This window comes from Chamaea fasciata, unplaced genomic scaffold (assembly GCF_029207755.1).
Source record: "Chamaea fasciata isolate MVZ Bird 193981 ecotype frontalis unplaced genomic scaffold, bChaFas1.0.hap1 SCAF_1, whole genome shotgun sequence".
Lineage (NCBI taxonomy): Eukaryota > Metazoa > Chordata > Aves > Passeriformes > Sylviidae > Chamaea > Chamaea fasciata.
In genome coordinates this window covers 99,044,954-99,071,076 of record NW_027094086.1, presented here as the reverse complement: position 1 = coordinate 99,071,076, position 26,123 = coordinate 99,044,954, and the positions used below count along the sequence as shown (strand labels likewise).

The 26,123-nt window shown below is 41.5% G+C and overlaps 1 protein-coding gene across 7 annotated transcripts in view; it reads left to right on the top strand.

The window, feature by feature from the left end:
- BLVRA (biliverdin reductase A) overlaps positions 1-26,123 on the top strand; it is a 50,061-nt gene that overhangs the window by 5,418 nt on the left and 18,520 nt on the right. For 5 of the 7 annotated variants that reach the window (XR_010722257.1, XR_010722256.1, XM_066190677.1 and 2 more), the window contains 5 exons: positions 11,908-12,035; positions 13,682-13,801; positions 14,447-14,544; positions 15,955-16,062; positions 16,467-16,638. Coding sequence is in view for 5 of the 7 variants with exons in the window: in XM_066190677.1 (XP_066046774.1) it covers positions 11,917-12,035; positions 13,682-13,801; positions 14,447-14,544; positions 15,955-16,062; positions 16,467-16,638 (617 nt within the window). In the remaining 2 variants the exon portion in view is untranslated. Of the gene's footprint in view, positions 1-11,907; positions 12,036-13,681; positions 13,802-14,446; positions 14,545-15,954; positions 16,063-16,466; positions 16,639-21,398; positions 24,593-26,123 lie in introns of those variants that run through there. The other 2 variants (XM_066190660.1, XM_066190686.1) reach the window with 1 other exon arrangement.

Here is a 26,123-nt window from a genome sequence, read left to right as displayed (position 1 = left end):
GCTTATCTGGAATAAACTTCCCTATTCCAAACTGCAGAACAAATCCATCAGGAGGAAAAGCCATCCAGCCTATAGCCAGTGTAGTCAAATGGCTTGTGATCTCCAAGTTTGACTCAAGCTGTTGTTTGGCCACACTATTACATTCTTTGTCCAACTCTGTTTCATCCTAAACAAAACCAGTGGATCTGAGGATGGATTGTTGCAGACAGTTGTCATTCACATTTTCTGAGCTGCTGAGGTTCCGCTTCTGCCTTTATGAACTCAAGTATGGCCATGGGAGAGAAGAGCAGAGATTTAGTATCTAATGGCTAAGACGGGCATCTGTAAAACAGTGATAATTTACAGATGCCCACTTGTATTGTTAGTGTTTATCATATTAATGTAAGGTGCTTTGTGTTTTCCATTTCTAACGATAAATACATTTTGTGTTTAAAACTGGTTTTGTGGAGGGGCCACAGTCATGCCTGAGATGTGCATGGCTTAAATAATATATATTAAGCTTACAGTCTTCTTTCCCAGAACCTCAAAATGCTTTCTTGAGTTTAGTTAGCAGAACGTAAGGAGAGAAAAAGGGATTTAGACAGACGTTTTCAAAAGGAGCAGGACTGAATAAAGTAATAAACAGGGTTGCTGTGACATTTTAGAATTACGTTTATGTTACTATTGGTGGCATAGGATGGTGGTAGTTCAGTAACATTACTCTCTTCTTTTCAGAACTCTGGCCTCTTTAGCTGTTAAAAGGAATGGTGCAGTTAAAGACATGGACTTGAGGTGGGGACAAAGCTCTTCTCTTACAAGAGTAACTGTTAAATCATTTCACCAAAATATTACAGAAAAAATGGGATGGGTACAATCTAGTAAAATCAGGGAAAAAGAGAAAAATGTTTACATTGTGTTTCAAATGAAAACATTTATTCCTGGAAATCTTCTTCCATGATCCAGTTACTTTTCTGCCTGTTTTAAAAGGTATTATTTCCCTCTTCCAGTGCCCAGAATATTGTCTGCTCCTGAACCTTTGCAAATACCTGTTCTAGTTATTTCAAAGTTAGGTGCTTGCGCAGATCCTGCCTGTGATGAGATACTATATATTTGTTCAGCCACAGTTGTTATAAAGTAATAGTCCACACTGGCAGATTTAGTCCACGTTTGGTAGAGGAAAGAGGAGTGATACTGGGTTTTTTATCCCAGTTACATGGCCATGCTGGTTCTGAGGAAGTTGTGCATTTAAAACACTCCTCTGAACGCACAGTCAGCTTCACTAAAACCTTCTAGCTCACATCTTTGAAGTGAGACCATAAAGAAATAAAGAAGGTGAGGGTGGTGTTTAAGTCTGTTACCAATTATAATTATTTTTACATAGATTTTTGGAAAGGGTCTTTGAAGCTGCCAGCAGCTTCAGTGGACCCAAACCACTGAGATTTAAAAAAGTGTGTAGAAGCTATCATGCTGTTAATATCCTGACACAATCCATCCTGTACCCTTCACCAGCTAGTGGCACTGTGTGAACTCAATAATCGAGTTGGTTTATAATTTTTTATGAGTTTTCTATTCATTGCATGTTCATGTTCAGAAGCTGAAATATATGTTCCTCGTTCTTTAAAAGAGACATGTTTTAAATATAGGTAGCTTTGGAGTGGCTTTAGCCAGGTAAAATCTTATACTTTGCTTGCGGTTGGACCAATTTGATTACAGGTTTTTGGGGTCTTTTTGGAGACTTTATGCGACAATAAATGTGGTGATGGTGAATCTGTAAAAAGACAGACAGTTGTAAATAGGAACCAATTTGTAGGTTGTTCTTTTGCTTATTTATTAAACCCTGAGCGTGAGCCTGTCAGATTCTACCTTGGCATGCTTGAAGGTTCAGGTTTTGGCAAGCTCAGAGCTGACCAACTGTACGGTCATATCAAAACTAGTGGTATTTTAGCCATCTCCTTGGCATATAAAACTACTTCTCAGAGGAATCACAGGGTTTGATGTGGGTAAACCTCGAAATTGGGAGACGTGGGGTTTGCTTCTGCATTATATTCAATTATACACAAATAAAGCATTGTTCTTCCTAAAACACTGCATGGAACCTAATGTGCAGTTGCAGTAATGTGGAAAATAATGCTTTTAGAGGTTTTCTGTTGCCTTCTTAATGTTTTGTTTGTTTTGGGGGGGGTTTGTTTGGTTTTTTGTTTGTTTTTTGTTTGTTTTTTGTTTTTTGTATTTTTTTAAAATCAGGTTTCATGTAAAATACCAAGTACCCCCTCTAGTGGCTGATACCTCGGAAAAGGTGTTCGCTTTCGTAGGACAATTTAAACAGATGAGTAGCACTTCACAACTACTTAACTAGCAATTGCAGACTACTGTCTTCATGAGAGAGGCTGACCTTTGTGATTCTTGGGCGTTGTGTTGGCCATTAAGACGAAAAACACTGAGCTCTGAAGTTAGGAGGGAGTAACTGCAATCGTTCCTCTTAATTCAAAACGTGGTTTTCCCTGCTTTCAAGCAGTTTATGTCATTGATAGATTTCCAAAGGTAGTGGGAATGGAGAGCAACCATTGCATTTTTCAAGCCCTAATGAGTGGTAGACTGATAAAATGACAGAGGTGAAAGGGCGTAATTTTTAAGATTACAACATTATGCAAAAGTTTATCTATTTCCTAAGTTATCTCAATCTAGTTATTAATGAAAAAAATTATATCACCCTCAATTTATTTTAGAATAGTGAAGACTTCTTTTTTTTCTGGATTAGGGGATGAGAAAGCTAAAAAAAGTACACTTGTCTGATTAGCTAAATTCTGTGTATATATTGGTTTATTTGAAGAGAGTATGAGGCAAGCCTTCAGTATTATGAGTTGCTGTCATGCTACCAATGCAGGCAGAGGGTTTCATCAGCCATGGTAAGAAGCATCTTTATAGTGCCTGCAGTGTGTAATAGGAGTGCTTTTTTCATTTGGGGAGTTCTCAAAATAGGTCAGCCTGTTAGAGATCTGGGATGCAGTGACCTTTAGTGGTCCGGAAGATAGGTATCATCTATTGGATTGAGTCCATAAGGATATTAAAAGAACATACTTGTAGCTGGGTATGTGTTTTGTTCTTGTGCATACTAATATTACAGTCAACAGCAAGAGCTCTTCTTTCTTAATGGGCTTGTAAGAGTATTCTCATTGAGATCAATGGGATTACTTGCGATTAAAGCTAGGCAAGCCTATCATTCCTTTTAGGATTTGGGTGTCAGATTAATTTAACAAGAGAAGGAGAAGAAGAAACCTATTGTTTTGTTGTTTATTGCAAGTCTTTGTTTTATATAGATATTTCAGTGCAAACTTTAGTTATGGTCATGTTTTCCAAATGTCTAATCTGTGTGGGATTCCCTGTAGCGAAGAAGAGAGGTTGTAATAATACCTTCCTCTTACACTGCACTTTCTGTCAGTGGGTCTGGGAGTGCTTTACAGAATAGAGAGAAAATGCTCTGGATCTGGGACTGATGGGTAAAGGTGGTGTAATTTGCTTGCCTTGGGTCAACCTGTGAACTTCTGTGAGAAAGTAAGAATACAGCCTGGAAATACAGCTTTCCTGCTTCTGCCCGGCCCAGCTCTGCATTCTTTAGGCCCTCTGAAGAAGAAAGAGCTTGTAAAGAGCTTGTAATTGGCAGGAAAACGCAGGGGCAGATGTAGTAATTAAGAAAATATTTCAGAACATTTTTCTGTAATTGTTCATCATCACTTTCAGTCGTGTTATAGCAAAAGGCTGGAAACCTCTTCTGGCATTAGAATTTATCTGTAAAGCACTTGTCAATCTATCAAGTGAGGTGGAGAAGCCTCTTCTCTCAGTAGGTGACACAGCAGAAACAAACTGAGCAGCATAAGCAGGGAGGGAAGTGGGCTGAGATTCTTGGGCATGTCTCATGGACTGTCATCCATGCCTGTTGTGTTTAGCTCTGAGCATTTCCCAGAAATGAAGGTATGGATATGTAGTTCTGAGATTATTTAAAAAAAAACACAAAAAGCACTTAATTTTAAACAGTGTAAGACTCAGCATGAAACAGCAATTCCTTTGTATGAAATAGGTGTTTAAGCAGAGTTCCAGTAATTAGTGTTCAGACAGCTGTGCAGAGACTTTACTCTGGGGGCTTTATTGCGCTGCAGGGAAGCTAGGGGGCATGGTTCATGGTCTCCAGGGACCTGGCAGAGCTCAGCTTCGTGATAGCTTTAGTGTTTATGCAGATGTTAAATTAAAAATGTGGTGGAGGATGTTTCTTGCTTTTTTCCCCTTTTTTGAGTTAGTACCATTTATAGCTCTATTCGCGAATTTCAGCTTTGCTTATTTTCTCAGACACAGATAGGTAGTGTAGCAATACTGTTGTTTAGTCGCCTGGAAAATTAGGATCTGTGAATCGCTGATAGCTCCAAAACATCGCTTGTTCTCCTGAAAGGACTTTACTCCAAAGCAATTGACTTATTGCTTGTTAAAATGCTCTGCTCTTCTCTTCTTGTGTCAAATTCACTTTCAAAAACTGTTATAGAACATTAAAGCTTGAAAGAAATTTGGGGACGTTTTGTGGCTCTCTTTGCTTTAGGCATATGCTAATTAGCCACATACAAGCAGCCTTTTGCTTAAAAAGTAGCAGTGATGAGGCTGCAGTTATATGCAATTGTTTATTTACCCACTAGAAGTTTCACAAGACCTTCTGTAATTCAGTCCAAAGCAGTTCTTTGAAACTTATTGTAAGTAAGGGTTTAATTTTTTTAAGGAATTATTTTTATAAAATAAAAACTGGAGTCCTTCATGTCTCTCTCTAATTAATTTTTCAGGTGCCCCTAAGCAAGCTCAGTACTTTCTTGGATAGTTTCAAACTTAGCAGTGTAGGTATATTGAAATGTAATTTTAGTTTCAAACGAAATGAGTCTGACAGAAGATAGGTCCAAGAGATATGTAGAGAAACTATTTTAAAAGTGTTTTTCCTGTTCAGACTAGAAACGAAATCTGAATCACAAAGAGCGACTACAGGCAATAGAACAGGACAAAATGATCATTCTTAGGCATGCGTGTACATCACAGAACCTCTGTTTCAATCCTCCACAGTGTCAAATATGTCACATATTAAAACAAGATATTCATATTTTTTTCAGTACTCCTCATGGTTTTATATTACTTTTGTGAGATAATTTTGCTTCAAGTATGGAGTTGCAGGCTCTGGAAAGCAGCCATGTGATGGAAGTCAGGACCACTGCAGACTCGGGTTAGCAGAACGGTGTTTAAATAAAAGTTTTCCTCTTGCTCAGGTATTAATGCTGGAGACAGCACATCTGTTGCAACTGCAGTTATTATCAACCATCTGCTGAATACAGTAAAGGTGCTTGTTTGGCAGCTTAACACAGCATCTGTCCATATATCAATGTAACTATATCAACTTCAGCTTTGGCAGTCAGCTGGAAAACCATAATTTAATTGGTGAACCTGCATATAAATGTAAAACAATGCAGGCGTATTGTTCAAGTGGCATTTAAAAGCCAGGAAGAAAAGTCCCCTCTGGCTGTTTCCAAGGTACAGTGGTGCCAGTCAGGATGAGAGATTGTTTCCTGCTGGCAAACTTCTGCCGCTGTGGGAGTTGGTGCCTTGGAGTTACAACTCACTCAAGCAGAGCTGGTGTGCCTGTCGGAAGGCGGTGGCCAGAGAGATGGATGGGAGATGAAGAGGTGCTGGTCAGGGTAGATATTTAAGTCTATAACAAACAGCTCTCAAGGGAAATGTACATGGTTGCTCTGTTACTTCTAGGTGCTGCTGTTTTCTTCTGAAATGTGGAGACTGTAAATGGTCTTGGCAGATTTTTGAGAAAATTCCTGATTCTCATTTTATGTTCAATTAATGTTTTGAAGAGAAGTGACAAAGAGTGTTGGGCGTTACCTTTCTGACTGTCCTCTTCTTACAGAAGACTCTACTTTTCTCTCTAGGTTGCAGTAAAAGCAGAGCAAAAATAATCCATCATGCTAACTGAATTCAAACAATAATTTCTTTGCCTTTTTGTTAAAGATCTTCAATTGGGAACCTGTGCAGGGTGTCCTTCCAGAAGATACTTCAGCATATACACAAGTTAAAGTGTGTAACTGGTTTCCTGCAGAAAAAAAAAGGTATTTATGCCTTTGAATAGGCTGCTAAATTGGAGTATTTGTGAGTTTTTCCTTTTTGAATAACCACATTCACACAGTCTACTCTGTTCACTTCTGCTTTCTATGTTCTGGGCAGATGTTTTATGCTAAGGGTAGACAATGAGAGCAAGATGTGCTGGAACAGGTTGTAGCATGTGCCAACACCCTGAATACAGCATCCGCCAGGTCTCTGGGTATTTGAACTCAGAAAGTTAGGACTGAGAGAAACCTCAAACTTTTCAACTTCATGATTTTACAGTGACTGCTGTTGTCTCTCTGTTATTTCTCTGTAAACTTCTGTTGAAGAAGGTTCTGCAACCCTCATTTCTGGGCTGTGCTGCAGTGAGAGAGAAAATATTTTGTATGATGTCTAAACAACAAATCCATTTGAAGGGAGCTCTGGAAAACTTCCTCAGTCTGTTACCAAAAATCAGTAAAAACAAAAACTCTTTAATGCCAGTGTAGCACTAAGAAGCTGGCATTCTTTATTTGGCCAGATGAATGAGGGGATATCGCCTCCAAAGATCATACATGCTGAATACAGAAATATGTATGTAAAATAACTATGTTTTACATATATATTCATTGATTTTCCCTGAATAAACATCCATATGATAATAATTTCTGAGAAATCATTTACATATTTTCCCTCCCCTTTACATATATGTTATTTTGTCCTGGGGTCTCTTTGGTGGTCCTGGTGGTCAGCGACCCCAAAGTTGTACCTGATTGCCCAGTAAACTGCTAAAATTTGGCACAACTGGGCTGGTTGCTTTCCAGTACTTCTTTTTGCATCATGGGTATTATGCAGTTCCACAGGCCAGTGGTTTTTGAAGAATAAGCACTGTGCTAACTCACCAGATGCAGATGATTTTCCATCTGGCAACAAGTCCAGACAGACTTTTTGTTAGGGGAAAAGATCAGGCTGAATTGAATAGCCTGAAAGAGGCAAGACTTCCATAGCTCCGATCAATATTTAGGTTTAAAACAAACTCCCAGCACATGCATGCAGGGCACACACATACACCATGTATATTTACATATCCAGACACACAGATCACAGACAGCACCAGCAGTCTCATCCTGCTTGCCTCTCTGACTGAGAAGGGTGAAGGTCTGCTAGTGAACGTGTGCAGGTATGTTCATATGTACAAGGGGGAATCCCTCCAGCGGCTGGGCTCAGACACTCATGGTTCAACTGCTGAGTATGCAAAAGTGAACTAACCTTCACACAGTATTTTCAGATTAAATACTTATCTGTGAGGTTTCTGCTACGCTTAAGATACATGTCGCACTTGAAGCAGTACACTTTAAAACTGATTGCTTCAGGAAAGCCTCCTGCATCAGTGTTATGCTATTACTTGTGACATTAACTACAAAATATTTTGATTTCTGATATGAGTAATTCATATTTGTGGGAACAAGAGTTTGAAAACTGCAGGAAAAATGCAGGAGGCTTACTGAAATTCTTCATATATCATGGGAGAAGGTGCTTGTACTCATTCTGTAACGTCTAGACATGCCATGAGAAATTTTCTTGAAGGGAAGATAATTCCTAAGTTCTGCCTTTTAGCTTGCTTCTGCACTATTTTGCATGCCCTTAGTGGTGTTGCACGAAACAGAGGTAAGCCTCAGTTCCTTCAGGCTTATCTCAGTGGGTGTTTGAGATGTAGGGTTCCACTTGTGATTGAGCTGGGGAGGAACAATGTTGCTGAGTGACGGCTTTCTTCGGACTTACTCCATTTTTTGTTTTGCTGCTAAATATTCCTGCTTTGCTGCTAAATTTTGCAAGAATATTTGAGTATAGACCACTTTTTTGTTTTGTTATTTTTGTTAATTGTTACAGAGTACCCTAGATCTAATGCAGGAAATATGCGGCAGAAGCGCAGAAAGCTCAAGAGCAGAGGGGTGATGGTACAATGATAAATTGGTGTAGAATAAATGATGCTCTTCAGCTATTTGCCTTTCTCAGCTCTTTCTCTGTGTCATGCAGGGCTCATCTCCCTTGGTAAGAGGAGCCACTTGGACTGGCTGTCAGTGGGGAAGAGCTCCCACAGCAGTCGGTGGCAGTCACCATCCCCCTTGTCCCGGTTCAGAGGGGACCTGTGGTGAGCCTGGCAGAGCTGCCTGTAACCCAGCCAGGGTTGGGGCTCCTGTGATGTGGGAAACATGACATTCCTTAGTCACAGGATGTGAGCAGGAAACACATCTCGTAATCTTCTCATCAGCTGTCTTTGCTTTCATACAACCAGTTAGGAAAGGGTGGAGAAAATGCTTTTGGACACTGGCCAATATACTGTTGTATCACTTATAGTATGGCTTTTTTTCAGTATGACAGGAACCAAAGCTCAGCAGCCTTCAAAATGCCTCTGAAATTTGTTTTATTATAGCTTTAACAGAGATCACTGATTTTAAGAAAAAGGTGTGAAAGGCAGGCAGAGCAGTTTGTGATTTGGGTTTCCTACTTCATATTTTTTGTACTTGAAAGATTATTGTAGCTGTTATCCTGTCATAAAGGTTTGAAAGAAAAAGTGAGTTTTTATATATTCATCTGGACTCTCAGATGAGAATTCTCTGTTCTGCTCTTACCTGGTTTGTAACAGTTCTGAAAAACACCTAATTTACTTTTCTCCCTGAGCAGCTGCAGATTTTGGTGCGTGAGCAAAATAAAGGGTGAGGGTAATAAGAAGCCACAGCAGGGATGCAAACATAGCAGTTTTTCTCTTAGCTATGTGCATAAGCAGAGGTTCTGGAACATATATTTAGAAGCTGTCTCTTTCAGTGTATTAGCCACCGAACCTTTGACCTGGACCAAATGGCTGGTTGCTGTGGCAGCAGGTTGCACAGTCGCAGGTTTTGTTCTTAGGTTGAAATCATCTTGCTTCTCTTAAGTGTTAGTTTTGAGGAGATTGTATGATGTTCAGCAGAGGAAAATAGGAAATTATTTTTTCAACGGAGAGGCAAAAATGTTGATGTTCAGCTATCTGGGCATTTGCAGAGAGACATTCTATGTTCCCTGAAGAAGGTAGTCAGCTCCCACACTTTCTCCACCTTGTTGAAGCAGAGGTCAGCAGCTCACAAGGGGGGGAAAAAAAAAAAAAAAAGAAAAAAAAAGAAAAGGTGATTCTTGGAAACAACTTGACTGTAGACAGTAAGAGGTTCAGGGGAAGTTGTTTGCTGTATGACTCCAACTCCCAATCCCAATTTCCATTCCTGCTGATGGAAATGGGAAAATATTACCAGCTTAACACTCTGCTAACCTTGAAAATTTCTGAACTTAAAGTAAGCTCCTGATCAGCTCTTTTCAAGCTGGACTTGTGAGAGACTGGAAAGACTGATGTCTCAAGATGCTATGGGCCACATGTGTGTGGAGGAAGGGGCCTTGTCCTGGTGAGGCAGTGCCCTGCCCTGTACACCCCCACCCTAGAGCCTGTATCCCAGCCTGGCAGTGGCTGCTAGTCCCTGGCACACCAGAGGCAATGCACCATGCCTTCCTCTGTAGCCCCTAGCTCAGCTCCTGAGTGGCCAAATGACTGGAAGACCCACCTTGGGTGAGGGCCCAGAAAGGGCAAGGGGTATTTAAGGCTGAACACAAGGCAGTCAGATATCTTGACTGTACCTCCTCTTGGAATGTCTGTCTGTACACTCCTGGAACCCAGGAGCTGGTAGCTGTATTTGGGTTTTTTTCTGTATATTCTCTGGTTTACTTTTTTTCTTTCTTGCTCTCTCCTCTTCTAATTTTCTCTTCTTAGATTTTTGAGTAACTTAAAAGTGAACTTAGAGTTTGCAAAGTTGAATGGTCCAAATTAATGCTTTGGAAAGTGTTTTCTGTTGATTGAATGTTGCACTAAACTTGCCAAATTTCTCAGATTTTCTAAAGTTCCCATTAAATTTTTTGTTTTTTGACCTCTTGAGAATATCTTCTCGGTATTTCTCCTGTGCAACTAACTGAGAGTACATGAACAACCATAAGCCCTTTTAAAAATCTCGTTGATCTAGGTTATTTGGAGCCTTACAGTACTAAAAATTTTCTTGCTGTGGTCAAACAGTGGTCAAACATTGTGGCGGGGGTATGGGAGGTTGAAAGATTGCCAGCCATGGGGGCAGTCAGAACTCAGCATGGCCCTGGTGCAACTGAGTGGGGTTTGGATTGGGTGACCTTCTGGGGCTCCTTCCATCTGAGGTCATTCTGCAGATCTGTCTCTTTTTCTCTTTGACCATAGAGAAAAGCAAATGTGATTGAGAGCCCAGACTGGGACACTGCCTGTGGGTGGTACTGAAAATGAGTTTTGTGGTTATGTTGCCCTCCTTTCCCCCCACCACTCTCTCTCATCCCTACGCACTTCTGTTCCCTAGTGAATAGTGTCACCATGCCGTACCTCAAATACTTGGTAATAAAATGTCACTGTAATTCCCCTAGAGAACTCTTTGATATATCACTAATTACTTTTCTTAAACTAAACATGCTGCTCTGTGTTTTACCTTTGTATCTTTTTGGCATATATAAAGTGAGTGGCATTCAGCACCATAGGCAGGAGCTTAAAGGAAAACAGAATATAGACACGGCATGTGGTTGGAGAGAGGATCTCATTTTCCTTTGTGCCAGCAGCTGTCAACCTCTTGCACTGCCAGAACAGTCACTTATAGCTTTGCTGCTGCACTGTGATCCTGTCAGACAAGAGGCACAAGGAGGAGTTTAAGTGGGGTTGTCCACTTACCCATCTCAATCTCAGAAAGATGTGAAGGGCTGCAGCCAAGTAGTGTAAACAGTCTAAAGAGTTCACTCAAGTGAAGGGATTGGCAGTGGCAGGAAGAAGACTGAAACAGAAGAAACAGAGATTGGAGGGATGCTTTAATGAGATGGAAGGAACAAATAACAAAGAGGGTCTGATCTGACTCACGTTAGGCCATTTTCCTGTAAATCTTCAATTAATTTACGAAGTGTTGCTAGTCCTCAGTGCTGGAACAGTGCAGGTTTGAAAGGTTTCATCAGTTGCCAAGTGCTTCCACAAATAAACAGCAAATCGTAAAACCAACAGAAGGATTTATTGCTGGAGGCCCAGCAGCCCAGCCAGTGAGTGCAATACCTGTCTCACCCTCCATATTATGCATTGTGTCAGCAGTTGCATTTGGGAGATCTTAGACATGCCTGCTTGTCATTAAAGAGCTAGCAGAGCTTTCTTTGTGCGTGGAAATGTCAAGCAGGCATCTTGATCAAATTAGATGGTCGGTTACAGCCTGACATTGTAGGATGTGCTGGTAGTTACATGGGGAATGAAAAGATGCTTCTTTGCTTCCTGTCCCAAAGTATTCCAGCTATGCTGCTGAGCACTGGGCCTGTGTGGCACTATGCTGCAGACGCTCAGGAAGTCAGCAGGGTTTATATAAAGCTCTGCTGGGTTTGCAGAACCTTTTGGTGCCTTTCCACCTTGGAAGTGGCAATATAAATAGATGAATGTCTCACTTTTGAAATCTGCTTTCTATTCATGGAAAGGAAGAATTGATGGAGCTGTGATTTAATAGCTGTAAAATACAAATCTCAAGATCAGTCCTGTGACAGGCTGAACTGCTTGATCCCCTTTCAATGGGATATGAGTGAGCTCAGTAGCCTATAGCATCACATTTCTGTTAGCTGGTTGCTGACACCTGAATAAGGTTTGGTGCTATGAAAGCAGGGTTCACAAGTATCCATTCTCCCACCTTCTCTCCCACTTGTGCTTGTCCCTGTTAGAAGAAAAAAAATGTTGCTTTTTTTTTTTTTTTTTTTGGACAGATTAGCAAAATGTTTGGGACAGTGGTGGTTGGAGTTGGAATTGCTGGCTTAGCACGAATCCAGGACTTGATGAAGCCAATGCCTTCCAGCCCTTCTGAGCACCTGAAACTCTTTGGATTTGTATCCAGGTTAGAAATCTCATCTTAGCATGTCTAATATGTAAATTGCAATTTTTTTTCTTTTTCAAACCAAAAAGGGAAAGATCATGGAAATATGCCTGTCATTCTGAGTGACATCTCAGAAGTGGGCACAGAAAGCTTTGCAAGAGGGAACAAATAGGTTACCCTAGTGAGATATCTTTCAGAAGTCACTAAAATAAAAACTGAGAGATGTTCTTGCTGTAGAATCTGTGTGATAAAAAGAAATTGTCTGACTGTAATTTCCTGTAGATTTAAGGTGGTGCAGACAATAACTACTCTAATGATCTAGTTGTGTGCTATTTGTCTGCATGACACTTCTAGAAATGTTAAAAAAATAAGTTTTACAGTGTTTTAAAAAGTTCTTGTGTAAAAACATGTTTTAATGCCCCCAGTACTCCATAATAAAATTCTAGTATTTTTTTTAAAACCAGGTATTGAACCTGTAGATATCTAAAGAAAATCCCATGATTCACTTCATGCAGTAAGCTTGCTTTTTACCCTGCTTATGCTTCTTAGAGAGCAAGAATTTTTCTCACTGGTCTGGAACTGTGGAAATTCATGTGTACCTTCCTCTGAGCATTCCTGCTGGACTGGACTGTCTGACCCATTACAGTGGGGCATAAAAGTTTGAAATAGTTAGGCAGTACCTTTATGGATCTCAGATTGTGAATGTGTTTTTCCAGCTATATTTAAATCGTGCAGGGTTGTTTGAGATGGAAAGGACTGATTAGGTCACCCACTTTATCTTCCTGCCAAATATGCTTTTGGTTCTCTGATGCCTCTGCCAGTGCTACAGGTAACCTTGAAGAGCACTGAAGATAGGGTCAGAAACCCTATTTTTTTGTGAGAAACCACAGAAACCACTGGGTTTTTTTAGAAACAATGCTGTTGGAATGCATGATTAACAGTAATCTTCCTTGGATCCCCATCACACACAAACATCACCTATCTTTGCATTCAAGTCCTGCTTGTGGCCCCCCTTCCTGTCCTCTGTCACCTATCCTAGCAGTGTCAAGGTGCCTGCTCCAGTCAGTAGTAATGCAAAGGGCTTTTGGAGGGATTGTGTGTTTTTCATTTTCAGCTGGAGCTCTGCTCAGCTTGCAGCCCAAGAGAGCTTTCCCCTTAGCACTGACATGCTATGTGTGTTGCAAGGTGAGCCATCATAGCCAAGCATCTGCTTTGTCCCTCTTCTGCTTGTCTGTACTTACAGTTGTGTGCACCCCTGCTGTCTCGAGTGCTTTTTTCCACATTGTCCAGGATGGTGGGGAGAAGCTCTCCCATAGGAGCTCTGTCCTCTTTCAAGTCACTCTTTTACAATATCTCTTTGGTAATAATGCTTATTAAAAATCAAAACACCAAAACCATAAAGGACTTGACAGTTCAATAGAAGGCCAGTTTCTGGACTGATACCACCACCTGCACACTGGTCCATTTTTTTTCAGTTCTCTCCTCCATTTCACTTCTGTCTGTAAGTGCTCATGCTTGTCCTGGGTAAGAAACTGCTTGTTATACCCTGGTTGAACTCAGTGAGAGTCGTCCGTGGGAACAATTTTTAAGTACTGCTACACAACATGTGGTTGGGAAGAATGGACTGTGACAGTAATACTCTGGTTTTATTTTTGCTAAATATGCAGGAGAAGTTTTGGCAATATCAATGAAGCAAAGCAGATTAGCCTGGAAGATGCTCTGAGAAACAAAGACATCCATGCAGCCTTCATCAGCACAGAGAACAGAAGCCATGAAGAAACAATCAGGTATTTTGGGGATTTTGCCCCCACATCTTTTCCCCCTTTCCCGTGTGTTTTAGAAGCACAGAGGAGTGCTCCTACAACAGCTATGTAAAGCTCTGTTGCAGGAGTACATATAAACACTGAGGAAGGACTGCCAGACTAGAGGCCTGAAGTGAATTGTAGAGAGTTCCCTAGAGCACCAATAAGCCCTGGAAGAGAGTAGGGTTTAACACACATTAATTTCCCAAGTAATTCCATTTCCACACCTCTAGGCCTGTTTTTGATGGACAGGTAGCTTAAAATAGGATTTAAAGCCTTTTCTCACAGATTATATTGTGGAAGGGTAGTCCAGTGCCCCACTCCAACTGCTGACATGTCTGTAAGTCAGAAATTGCAGTGCTTGATGCTGTAGCATTTTTGCAACTTGATGCAGGTGAGTGAGGGAATTCTGTGGCTAAAGAAAAATTAAAATCCCACTCCCCTGCTGTTTAAATGTGTGATGTAGCCACCACACCATCCTTGCTAGGAAAGTTGCCATTTATTTCTGTTATTCTGTGTTGTGCATCTCTCCATGTGAAGCTGGCTGTGGGAATGAGAAACAGTTTGCACTGTGGTGAGAGAGGATTAGGATTATATTCTTTTTAATGGATGATCTTTTATCCCTTTCAGAATGTTCTTAGAAGCTGGGAAACATGTCCTTGTTGAGTACCCCATGGCTTTGTCTGCTCAGGCAGCCCATGAACTCTGGGAGATGGCTGAGCAGAAAGGTAACACATTTGTTCTCAAGAGTGTAAGCAGTCTTACCTGTTGGGTAGCACCAAAGGCACCAAACACAAAGGCAAGTCTCCAGCTTACTTTGTCATCACATGCAAGGGAGTATGACTGTCTCAGAGATGTGCCAGTCTAGGTTGTAAGACTTGTGCCAATAGGGGAATGAACCCACAAATGTCAATGCTAAGAGTAAGGTATGTTTGCCCCCACAAGAACTCTAGCCTCTATTTGTGACACTTAGAATGCAGTTAAAGAAGAAAACTTTTGTCATGGTGATAGTAAAGCACTTGATGAGTGCAGCTATTGGACTTGTGCAATTCTGTATCCTCTCTCTCTCTGGAAATGAAACTGCAGACAGCTCTCATAGCTTCTAGCATTTGTGTTGTGCTGGCCACAGTTGCTTATGATACTGTAGGCCAGCAAGGCATCCCTGTCTGAAAGACAGCTTGTTTCTAAGGAAAATCTCTTTATTTCCAGAAAGTGTGTGGTCCCATCCCAGTGGTGCAAAGAGTCAGAAGCTGGCAGTTCAGCTGGGACCAGTGGGGGTGAATGGGACTGCAAGGGAAAGAGCAATGCTGGGCAGAAGCAGACCGCAAATCATTTGGACAAGCTGCACTTTTTACACCACTGCTTCTTAAAGATCTCCTTTGTGACTTTTGTCCTGGAACACTGGAGGTGTAGGATTTCTGCTTTGCTGTTTTCCTGTACCAACACCAGTTACTGCCTTGTTGCTCACCAAATGGTTTCCCATTGAGCAGAATTTATGCCTCTTTTCTTGAAGCAGCAGCAGTTACTGTCAGCAGCCTACAACGACTCTCCTGGAAATCTTCCAGAAAAACACATATTGGATGAGGGACACGTTCAACTTGTATTGGATGACCTCTATTTCAAAGTAGCCCAATTAATTGCAGTGGAAGGAGGTGCTCCTTAACATATTGTTCCAGTCTGGGTATGAGCATTATGCTGTTTTTTCCCCTTCTTTTTCTTTCCTACTACCCTGGAAGGAAAAATGCAGAACAAGGAAATGTGGGGGGAAAGAGGCCAAGAATTAATCCATCTGTTACTCTGAAGACTTGTGTTTCAGCCTTAGCCAGGTACTGGGTTTCATTACAGAGTTTCTGTTAAACATAGTGGCTACTGTTCCTGTAGTCTCTGTATTTGTTGTCTCCTGAAAATCATTAACCCAGATTGATGCTTCAGCTCAGGGCCCATGTTTTCGTGTTTGATTTTCTTCCTGACATCACTTTGTGAGTCACATAGGAGAATATTTCTAAATGAGTTCCCACTGGTGCCTAGTGAAATCTCTACTGTTTAGACATGACTTTGATTCACACAGAAAAGTTTTATTTAATCTGTCCTTTTTTTTAATGTGATTTTGTTTTATTTTTTTCTTTTTTTAATGGCAGGTAAAGTACTCCACGTGGAGCACATTGAACTTCTTACTGAGGAGTATAAGCAGCTGAAAAAAGAGGTGGCTGGGAAGGACCTGGTGAAGGGAACGTTGCATTTCACAGGTCAGTAGCTCTGAAGAAGTCAAAGTCCATCTGGACTTGCTCCCCAGGGATGCCAGTGCTTCCAGGCTTCATTCAGTCCTTTCACAGTAGACTCTGTCTATAAACTGAGTAGAGACACAGGTACTGGTTCTGGATAATTCCCTTGTTGAATCCACATACACCCTCCTGTCTTCAACATGTCCTGAAGGATTTGTTGTATATGTGCTTTGTGTAGCCCTCTCTGCTGTAGCTCATCAACTGCTCCATTTCGACATTAAATGTGTTTATTGACTTTCCTACTCAGTGCATCCACTGACCTTTCTACACCCTGATCGTTAAGCCTGCAACACTGCAGTTTCTTCATCCTTTCCTATGCAGAAGGCGTTACTCCGTTTCCTATTCCTCAAGAGTTCCTATTCCACCAGGTAGTGTCCTCGATGAAAACAAATCAGGATTCCCAGCTTTCAGTGGAATTGCCCGTCTGACATGGCTGATTGACCTCTTCGGAGACCTCACAGTTACCTCTGCCACCAGAGAGAAGCAGAAGGATCAGAATTATTCCAGAATGACTGTTCACTTTCAGACAGCAAACAAGAAGTGAGTGATGTCTATGACAACACGTAAGCCAGGCTCTTCATCCTCTGCAGAACTTCTGCCTGCAGGAGTTCTGTATCCTCTTCTCCCCTTGTGGAAACAGAATGGGTGGAGGCTGGCATGAAAGTGTACATGTCTTCAAAGATGCATTTTATAATATTGATTTTGATCTCCCTTTGTTATGCAGTGAGAATATCCTTCTTATCAACTAGGATATTATTAATAGCCTTGCTAAAGAATGGTATATTATAACTATGAAGTAAGTCACCAGTATTTCATACTGTCGCTTGACTACTCAACTTGGTCCAGAGAGTGGTGAAAACTCTCAGGTTTGGTCATTCTGGACACCTTCTGTGAAGAGTTCATGTCCTTTCAAATAAGTTGAAGTTACTTACAATGTCAGTTTAAAGCAACATGATATGATTTGAAAATTATCTGACATGAAAAGGTAGAGAGAAATTATCCAATGGTGATAAAACTCCTTGTTCCTTGTTCCTTTTTTTTTTTTCGGTTGCAGATATGCTGATAGACTTCTTAAGAAGCCCGAACCTAACCCAGCATTTTAGATAAATGTCTAGTTATTATTATTTGGGGAGTGAATATGAGGGCTCCTTTAAACTCTTAACTTCACCACAGGTCTGGTTATGCATTTCATCAGCCACTCCTACAAACCCCATTGCAGTTTATCATGGGATTATCATTTTAGCAATCTCCCTCTCTCTTTAAATAAAACAGCATTTCCAGTTCCTTTTGAAATGCCATTGTGAGAGGACAGAACTCTGTATACAAGCTCTGTTTACCCTCTTAGCAATTTGCTAGTAACATAAGTAGCTAGCTAGTAAAGATCTAGGTAGGGTGAGATTTTGAACTAATTCCAGCAGATGGAACTAGTGGATGCTTTAAACATTTCCCTGGCTGTCCTGTCTCCTGGGTAGTCCTTAGCTGCTATTTGTGATATTTGCTGGATACAGAAGTGTTTCTGGTTTACTTTCTTTTTCCTGCTCCTCAGCACTAACTGATATTTGCTTCTCTTGGCCACTACTATTTCTATGGATCAGTGTTTTCTCACCATAAGTGTTTTAATAACTTTGGGGACAGTAAGTTTTATGCCTCTGGGATAATTTAGGGTGGGTGGAAAATTACATAGTGTTCCTGTATTGTGTTTGGTTCTGGGGTCACATTTCCTCCTGACCTTCCCCCACTGACGTCAGTGGAGTTATTGCAGTGAAGAATTTGGCCCATTCTCTTGTCAAGTGAAGTTATGGCCCAGCAGTAATGGTGGTGGTGTTATGGATGTAATTTGCCAAACCTTTATTTTGCTGAAGGATGGGAAAGATCTGTACCTTTCATGAGAGCTATCTCATCCTTTTTTTGAAAGACATGAATATAGTAACCTTGAGAAATCAGGTTAATTCGTCCTATTTTCTGCCTTGGGAAATACAGCAGGTGCAGAATGCAGGAGCCTGTGTTCTGCTTTTTAAGCAGAGATTTGTGTAAAGGGTATAGTCTGTCTCCACTGCATACCCCACCCTCACTGTTCATCTGGCTCTGGGTGGATTTTGGAGGTGTGTGTTAATGCCTGCACCCAGCTATTTGAGAGATGACCTCTGCCTCTGTTGTGTGTCCAAGACAGCTGAGCTGACAGCCTCTCTGTGATACAACATTGAGCAATCCAGGAAAAGCCAAGCCTCTACTGACAGTGCATCTGATTTGGGACTGCAGTTTCTGTCCCAGGATTACCGAGCTTGGATTCAGTAAATGTCAGAAATCAATTTTTTGTGCAAGCTGGAGAGGTAATGATTTGAGCATCATCTCTCTTGATGTTAACTAGGGATAGGGTCCAATTGTCTAATTCCCATCCAAGCTAAGGGAGCCTCTCATTGATTTAATGATGAATTAAAAATATTGGCGTTTTCAAAGAGTTAAAAGGAAAATGTTTAAAAGAAATTGAAGAAATTTTCTAAACACATTCTTAAACATTTGAAGTTATATTTTTATGGAGGGCTAAGCTTACGGAGTCCAATAAAATACCTTCAAATTAAACATTCATAGAAAAGGATATGATACATGCTTTCTGCAGAAGCTGCTGCATAAAATTTTAGGCTGAGTGGACCCAGAATTCTTTCAAGCATGAAACCAGCTTAATTCTTCTGGAGTTACAGAGTGTTTGCTTCATATTGGTTTATTTAGCTATTGCAGTCAAGCAAGGGCCACTCATTATTTGAGGAAAAAGTGAATCAGAAAAGCAAAAAGTCTTTTTCAATATAGCTGAGAAAATGCCATCAGTTTACAATTTGGAAAGACAAAATGGCCATAGTAAGTCAGGGTGTTTTCTTCACTGCAGACGGTTTGCAAAGCAAACAGTCAGTATAAAGGTAGTTTGTTAGTGCTTGATTAAATTTTCTTTTTCTTTAACTACCCAACATATGTAACCCGACTTTATTCAGATATCAAAAATGTTGGATTTGTTGCTTGTAAGTAACTCTACTAACACTTCTAATGTCTGTAGCTAGATAATACTTTGATATAAACCTTTAATGAAAATGGGTAAATTGTCTATGAAAAAAGCTTACTGCCCTTCACAACTTTCTGACATAAAATACAAATCTGTTTCTTAAGCTACAAAATTGCTTAAATAATGTGTGAACTTGCAAGATGCTTATTTTTATAGCAAAACAAGAGGCTTATTTCAGAGTAGAAGTTGTTAATTAACAAGTGAATACATTTTGCTTACCAATCAAGTAGAATCAGCCTCTCTTTGGGAAAATGACTGAAACTCCAACTGCAGAAGAAGATAAATCTATTAGTAAATCCAGCATTTTCCTGCTCACTGATCTAAATCAGTCATTCTAATCACTTTGATTAAATTCTGCCTGCTCTGCATGTTTGTGCTTCTAGTTCAGTGGCTTCCCAAGCTAGAGCAGAAGGCATACACTTCAACCTGATCACTTGTATGCATCTGCTCTAGATCACCCCAGGGAGGTGATCCTACACCAACAGGGCCTGTTTTGGATCATATCGAGGGCTCCTTGCTACTACATGATGGAGAACTTCACCTGTGCCTGCCCAGTGGTTTCTTCATGCCTACCTCCTGAGATAAAGCAGCTGTGAATAACAGTGTCCTGAACCCTCTGTGACTGTTTACTATCACAGGAGTATAAAACTGGCTCTGTCAAGTCAGAGCAAAGCCCAGCTTGCTCAGCAGCCTGCCTCTGACCCAGATCAACAGCTTTTACCTCAGGGAGGGAGGATGGGAGCACAGAAAACACTGAGCTATGTGGCCCCCAGCCACCCTTCTGGCCTGCAGTGGCATGTAGCCCTGAGATGTGGTGCCTTTGCATTTATTAGTCCTCTGAGAATTTTTTTAGTGCATTCTTGCAGGCTGTGATTTGGGTATTTTTTCCCCCTCCAGTTGTTTCATTCTGTTCAATCAGGTTCATCTGGCCATGCTTAATTTGTAGGGGGAGTGGTGGGGATGTGGAAGTACAGGTGAGCAAAGAGTAATTTATATGATGATATAAATATAGAAACTGAATCCTAGATCATAAAAGATGAGAGGTGCAGAAACATTAAGCTGAGCACTCTGCGGAATGTGTTCAGGGCAGATTGACAAGGGCTTTCTTTCCAGATCTAATGATATTGAAGATTTAATGGGCAGTACTTGGAGACAGAATTTATTCTTCTGGGCTATTGATGCCTTCATAATTTGTGAGTGGCAGACTAAAGTGGGCCATAAAGGACTGTGGAAGGGCCATCAATAACCAAGTAAGAAAAATAATATCCATCCTCTTAACACAGGCAGTAGTGAGTGCTGATGAGCTGCAGAAAGGCACTGGTACAGTTCAGGCAGTTGACAAAAGAGCAGGAAGGAAGCATCGTGACTGTGGTTGGTGTTGAGGACTATTTCTCAAAAGCGTTGCAGTGTTGAGTCAAGGAGTCTGTTAAGACCCCTGAAGTGGCACAGTGTGTCCCATGGCTCCTTTCCCCTCAGCCAAGGTGGGAAGTTGGGAAGAAAGGTGTGAGCTGTGCAAGTCAATAGCCAATACCACCAGGCTTGGTTTGGAGACTGTGCTATTGTGTTGGCATGAGACAGGACTCTGCTCTGATTAAGAAAGGCCTGCCCGAGAATCTGTGTAGGTGTAATTTTTAGGATCAGCACAGTGCTCCCAGTGATGAGAACAAAACATTTTAAAAGTGTGGGGAGTACAGACACTTGTGTCTGTGTCAATGAATTTGTCCAGTTCATCCTAAAGGGGTGGGGTTCAGATCTCATAGTAGCACCTGGGTCATCATTATGTACCTGTGTGACTTAAATCTGTTCTTGCTGGAGGAATGACTAGACATTGAGGGCCTTTTGAGTTTAGTTGTGACTGAGTTATGGACAAAATTTTTGGACATTTAACTGCCCTTTTCATCCAAGTCCACAAACAAACAGCCCATGAACTTCCCTCTTCCTTATGACATGGCTTGATGTTGCTTGCTTCACTTTGTGCATAGGGAAAACAAAGCTGGACAGAGCTTAGATGGTGTGCTGAATTCATGGCATGAAACAGTGGCAGAGATAAGACTATTACCTGCTGTTGAGCTCTATAACCACAAGGCATGTTGGTCAGGACACATTGCCTAAATATGCAATGATTGATATTTAAAAATGGTGCATTTATTAGAGCATTTTCTGCAAATGCTGAGAAGAAATCCCAAACCAATTAGAATTGTTGATTCAGTTTCTTAATTAATACTTCTTCTCTGCTCCTTCATGCTAGACCTTTGACTTGGATTGAAGAAAGGGGACCAGGGATGAGACGTGAAAAGAAAATCAACTTCTGTTTCACAAGTGGTTGCCTGGAGAACTTCCCTGAAGCCCCAAGGTCTTCTGTGGGCCTTTTCATGCAGGATCAGAACCTCTTTGCCAAGAAACTGCTGGGCCAGGTCTCCAAGGAGGAGCTGGCTGCTGAGAAATGGCGAATTTTGCGGTGTCTTGACCTTGCTGAGGTCATCCAGCAGTACTGTGAAGAGCCAGAGAAAATCTCTTCCTGAGACTGGTCTTAGGAAAGGAAGAACGTGGCAGACGGAAAAGCTGTAGGGCTAGAACTCACTGTTGCCATCAAGCAGTGGCTATTTCTGCTTCATTACCTTTTTTTTGACTACTTGTGATTCCTGGGCTCTCCAGGTGTTTTGGGAGAGTCTGGGCTATACCCCATGCCTTCTGGTTTGCACCAGACCAAAGCAGTTCCCCTGCTCTGATGCATCCCTGTCCTTTCAGGTAGTTAGGAACCTAGAAAAAACAAGCTTTCCTGGCATTCAGCTGGGAATATCCCTGGCAGTAGATCCTGCAGGACTGTAAATACTGTAATTCTCTCTCCCAGGTTTTTTCCCCCCATTCCAGATATGTCTGGAAATGAACATGTCTCAATAGTATTCATGTACTATTTCCTAGAATGAAGTTCCAGTTCAGTTTTCCACCTCTTTACTTGAAATACAAAACTTGTGCCACCACAGTCCTGACCTTTTCTTCCAATTGCCCTGAATAGTTGTGTGTTTGCTTTAATCAGTAGTTTTGCCTGTTAGGTGTGGGGGGAGAGGTGGGGCTGTGTATTTTTTGGGTTTTTTTGGGGGTGGCCGGTTTTCACACTGGAGGTCAACTTCCATCAAATTAAATCTGTATTGGTATCGAGCCAGAATAGGAGTCTCTCTTGATAGAGAGATCTTGATCTCATTCAGTTTCTCTGGTGCCCTGTGCCAACATGGAAATCTTTTCCCAGCAGAGATTAGAAACACTGAACTAATGCATTGCCTGCCTGCTCTCTACAGAACCTAAATATTTTTGGGGTTATCCTGGAAGCAGCATATTATTCTCCTTCATTTGTGTTCTAATTCAGCATGGGAGTGGATCATAGCAAAAGATAATATCTTGCATTTAAGAAAAGAAAATCACTAATGCACTCCTGGAAACAGAGAAATTCATTAAGAATAGTGATAAATTTAGAATAGTATTATAGAAAACAGCAATTTGCAAATATATCCATGTGCTTATGTCATGGTTAAACCCCAGCTGGCAACTAAGCACCAGTCAGCTGCTTGCTTATTGTACCTCAGTGGGATAGGAGAGAGAATCAGAAAGGTAATAGTGAGGGGAAAAAAGCTGGATTGAGGTAATGACAGTTTAACAGATAAGGCAAAAGCTGCATGTGCAAGCAAAGCAAAACAGGGAATTCATTCACTGCTTCCTATGGGCAGGCAGGTGTTCAGCCACTCCCAGGAAATTGGGGCTACATCACACGCAGCACACATGTGGGAAAACAAGCACCATCACTCCGAACGTCCCCCCCTTCATTCTCTCTCCCCAGCTTGATATGCTGTATGAATATTGCTTTGTGGTCAGCTGTCCTGGCTGTGTGCCCTCCCAAATTCTTGTGCGTCCCCAGCCTACTTGCTGGTGGGATGGGGTGAGAAGCAGGAAAGGCCTTGAGGCTGTGCAAACATGGCTTAGCAATAACTAAAACATCCCTGTGTTATCAAAGCTGTTTCCAGCAAAATCCAAAACACAGCCCCATACTAGCTACTCTGAATCAAATTAACTCTACCCCAGCCAAAACCAGCCCAGGTTATAGCATATGATACCTGTGGGAATGGGTCTTTAGCACTTTCATTGTAGTCTCAGGATCACATACGAAAACTTTATCACTTCCCTTAAGAAGCATTTTAGTTTTAGAAGACTAGGCACTGCATGACGTTATTAACAATTCCTCTGGTTGCCTTTTACTTTCTAATTACAGCATCTGTTGGGGCCATATTAATATAAAAGCAAACTTCAGTCTGTGCAATTGCTTTTTCAAACCAAAACAATCTTTTATTTTCTATTTTATCATTTGGGCAACTTTTTAATAAGGGAGCGTATATGTTGTGAATGTATACATAATTGCAGCCAGTCAATAGTGACAGTTAAAAGTCGTCCTTTGGGTAAATGTTCATCAGGAGTTGGATACAATTCAGTCTGCTAGAAACAAGAAAGAAAAGTCTGTACAATTTTCTCTCAAATCAGTCAGATTTTAGCAGTGACTGGAGCTTGATGTGTGAATGAATCCTATATGTGGCATTTGTTTAAATCTACCCTATCTGTTAAATTCAGTGAAAATTCTCCTGTTGCCTTCAGTGGATTGAGACCCATGTGAGTTGGCAGCAGATCTGTGCAGGCAGATCCTGTGCTTGTCCACCCAAATGGATACCCTACTGAGCATCCACAGGGACTTCAGTGCCACTTTGGTGGACATGGCATGGGCAGATCTGATTTTCTGTGAGGGGGAAAAGTGGATTTTTGGCAAAACACAGTCCATCTGGGATTAGTCTGAATTAGAATCTTCTGTGTGTGTCTGCTAGGTATGACAGCCAGTGAAAGGTCCTGTTCCTTGACAAACTCCTGATCTGTGAATATGGGGTGAATGCCACTTGTTTACATGCTAACTCATAATGGGTGGTTGGGGAAGGAGGGAAAAGGGAAAGGAGATTCACACATCTCTAGGCATCAGAATTAGTCAGCGCATCTCCCTGAGCATGCTCTGCAAGTGCTGGTGGGAGCAGTATTTCCCCAGGAAACAGGGAATAAATTCCTGGAGGTTGTGTAGAGCAGCAGTTTAATATTGTGCAGTGAATTGTCCTCTGGAAAAGCTTGTTTCTACAGAGAGCACCTGGAGAAATTAGCTGGTTCATTTGAACTAGAGAAGGCAGATGCCTCGAGCTTGGATATCTCACATTCTCCTTCATTCCCCTCCCATTCCTTCCAGCTAACCTGCTTACCTACCACTGTCTGTCCTGCTCCTGGGAGCCTGCATCATTTAAATGGCTTTTCCTTCTGCACTGAATTTGCCAAGGTACTGTGATCGTTTGTATATGGGAGCTACTGGATGTCCAGTTCCAAGTGTATGTACTGTTTAACCAAGTGTCAAACTCGCCAATAAAATACTGGAACTCTTAATCATTCATTTTTGTTCCCTTTGTCCTTCATTAGCACTTCCCATTGCCTGTGCTGAAAGTGGCTCTGTCCCAACTGAGGACACTCCTCAAGGCCTGTGAAGTCCTGTCAGGGTCTACAGGCCATGATAATATCCTAAAGACCTCAGCTGCCTCCTTCTCCTGTTTCAGAGTTCTGAATACAGGTGTAGTAGGATTTGTGACCTCACCTCATGAGCTCTCCCACAAAATTCCTGCCCTTTCTGTGCCATCTGACACCCAAAAGTACTGGCAAGTCTGAATCGTGCTGTACACTTCCAGTTTCCCATTCACAACAACCTGGTGTATTTGAGCAACCTTATTTAATGGGCTAAGTAGAATATCTAAAACAAGTCTTTAAATGGATTTTTTCGGGGTTTTAATAAATTGCTTTCTGTTAGCAGAAATGCCGAGAGTTCTTCAGGTAACATTTGGTGTAGCCTGAACCCAGGCAGTTTTAGAGATACAGAGGTATAGAAAGGCAAGTATAAGATGTGCCATGAGCAGTTAATACATTTTGTTCTTTAGATGTAGCTGATTTTCTGCTCATTCTGGAAACCACCCTACTCCTGTGGAACACTCTAGGAATTCCTTTGCAGAAACCTTATGAACTGCCTGATGCTATGAGTTTTCCTGGGAAGTGCTATGATACACAGTGCTCCCACGTGGAGGAGAGATGTTCCTTTCCTGACAGAGACTGAAGATTGGCATTTGAGAAGTGTAGAGTCACTAACTGCAGCAAGCTAGCTGAAACCTGTAAAAAGTGGTTGGATCCAAAGCCCTTCTCAGAGGTCTAGAGGTCATGGGAATGGAAAATTTCCAAAAAGCAAAGAAATGGAGGTATGGTATGAGAAGCCGGAAAGTTGTGCAAGCAGTTCTGGCTGGGATGGAGAGATGGGTGTCATTCTGGGATCAACCTGAGAGCTTGTTCTGTGCGTCCTGGGAACAGGGTATAATTTACCTGTGTTATTATTTAGGGTTATCAAGAACAGCATGGGAACATGGGAGGTGGGATCAGGGAGAAGGCAAATAGTACCACAGGAACTGCTTGAGCTGGGATTATTTATGAGGAGGATGTTATTGGAACCTTCCCCTGAGCAGATCAGTGAGACAAGGAAGGGGGAAGGCAAGGGTTGGCAGCTGTGTAGACTGGGGCTGCTTTTCATGTGGTCCTACTGCATCAAAACCAGCTTTTTAAAATGAAATAGCATGTATGGCATCTGAGTAAAACTGCAGGGCTGAGTTGGGATTGCAGTTCCTCCAGCAGTTTGCAGAGCAGTCATGGTGGTAAAGACCAAACTGTACATCTGTTTTTAGCTGTCATTCAAGATATTTGATTCCTTTGGGTTGGCAGTATGATCCAGGGCCTTGGACATCCTCACAGTTTGCTGGTGAGTGATGCACTAAAGGGAAACTGGCAGCACTGTGTGCTGATGTAATTCATGCAGTAGCACTTACTGCTCCCCAAGGCATGTGATGTGCTCTCTGCAACAGTAATAAAA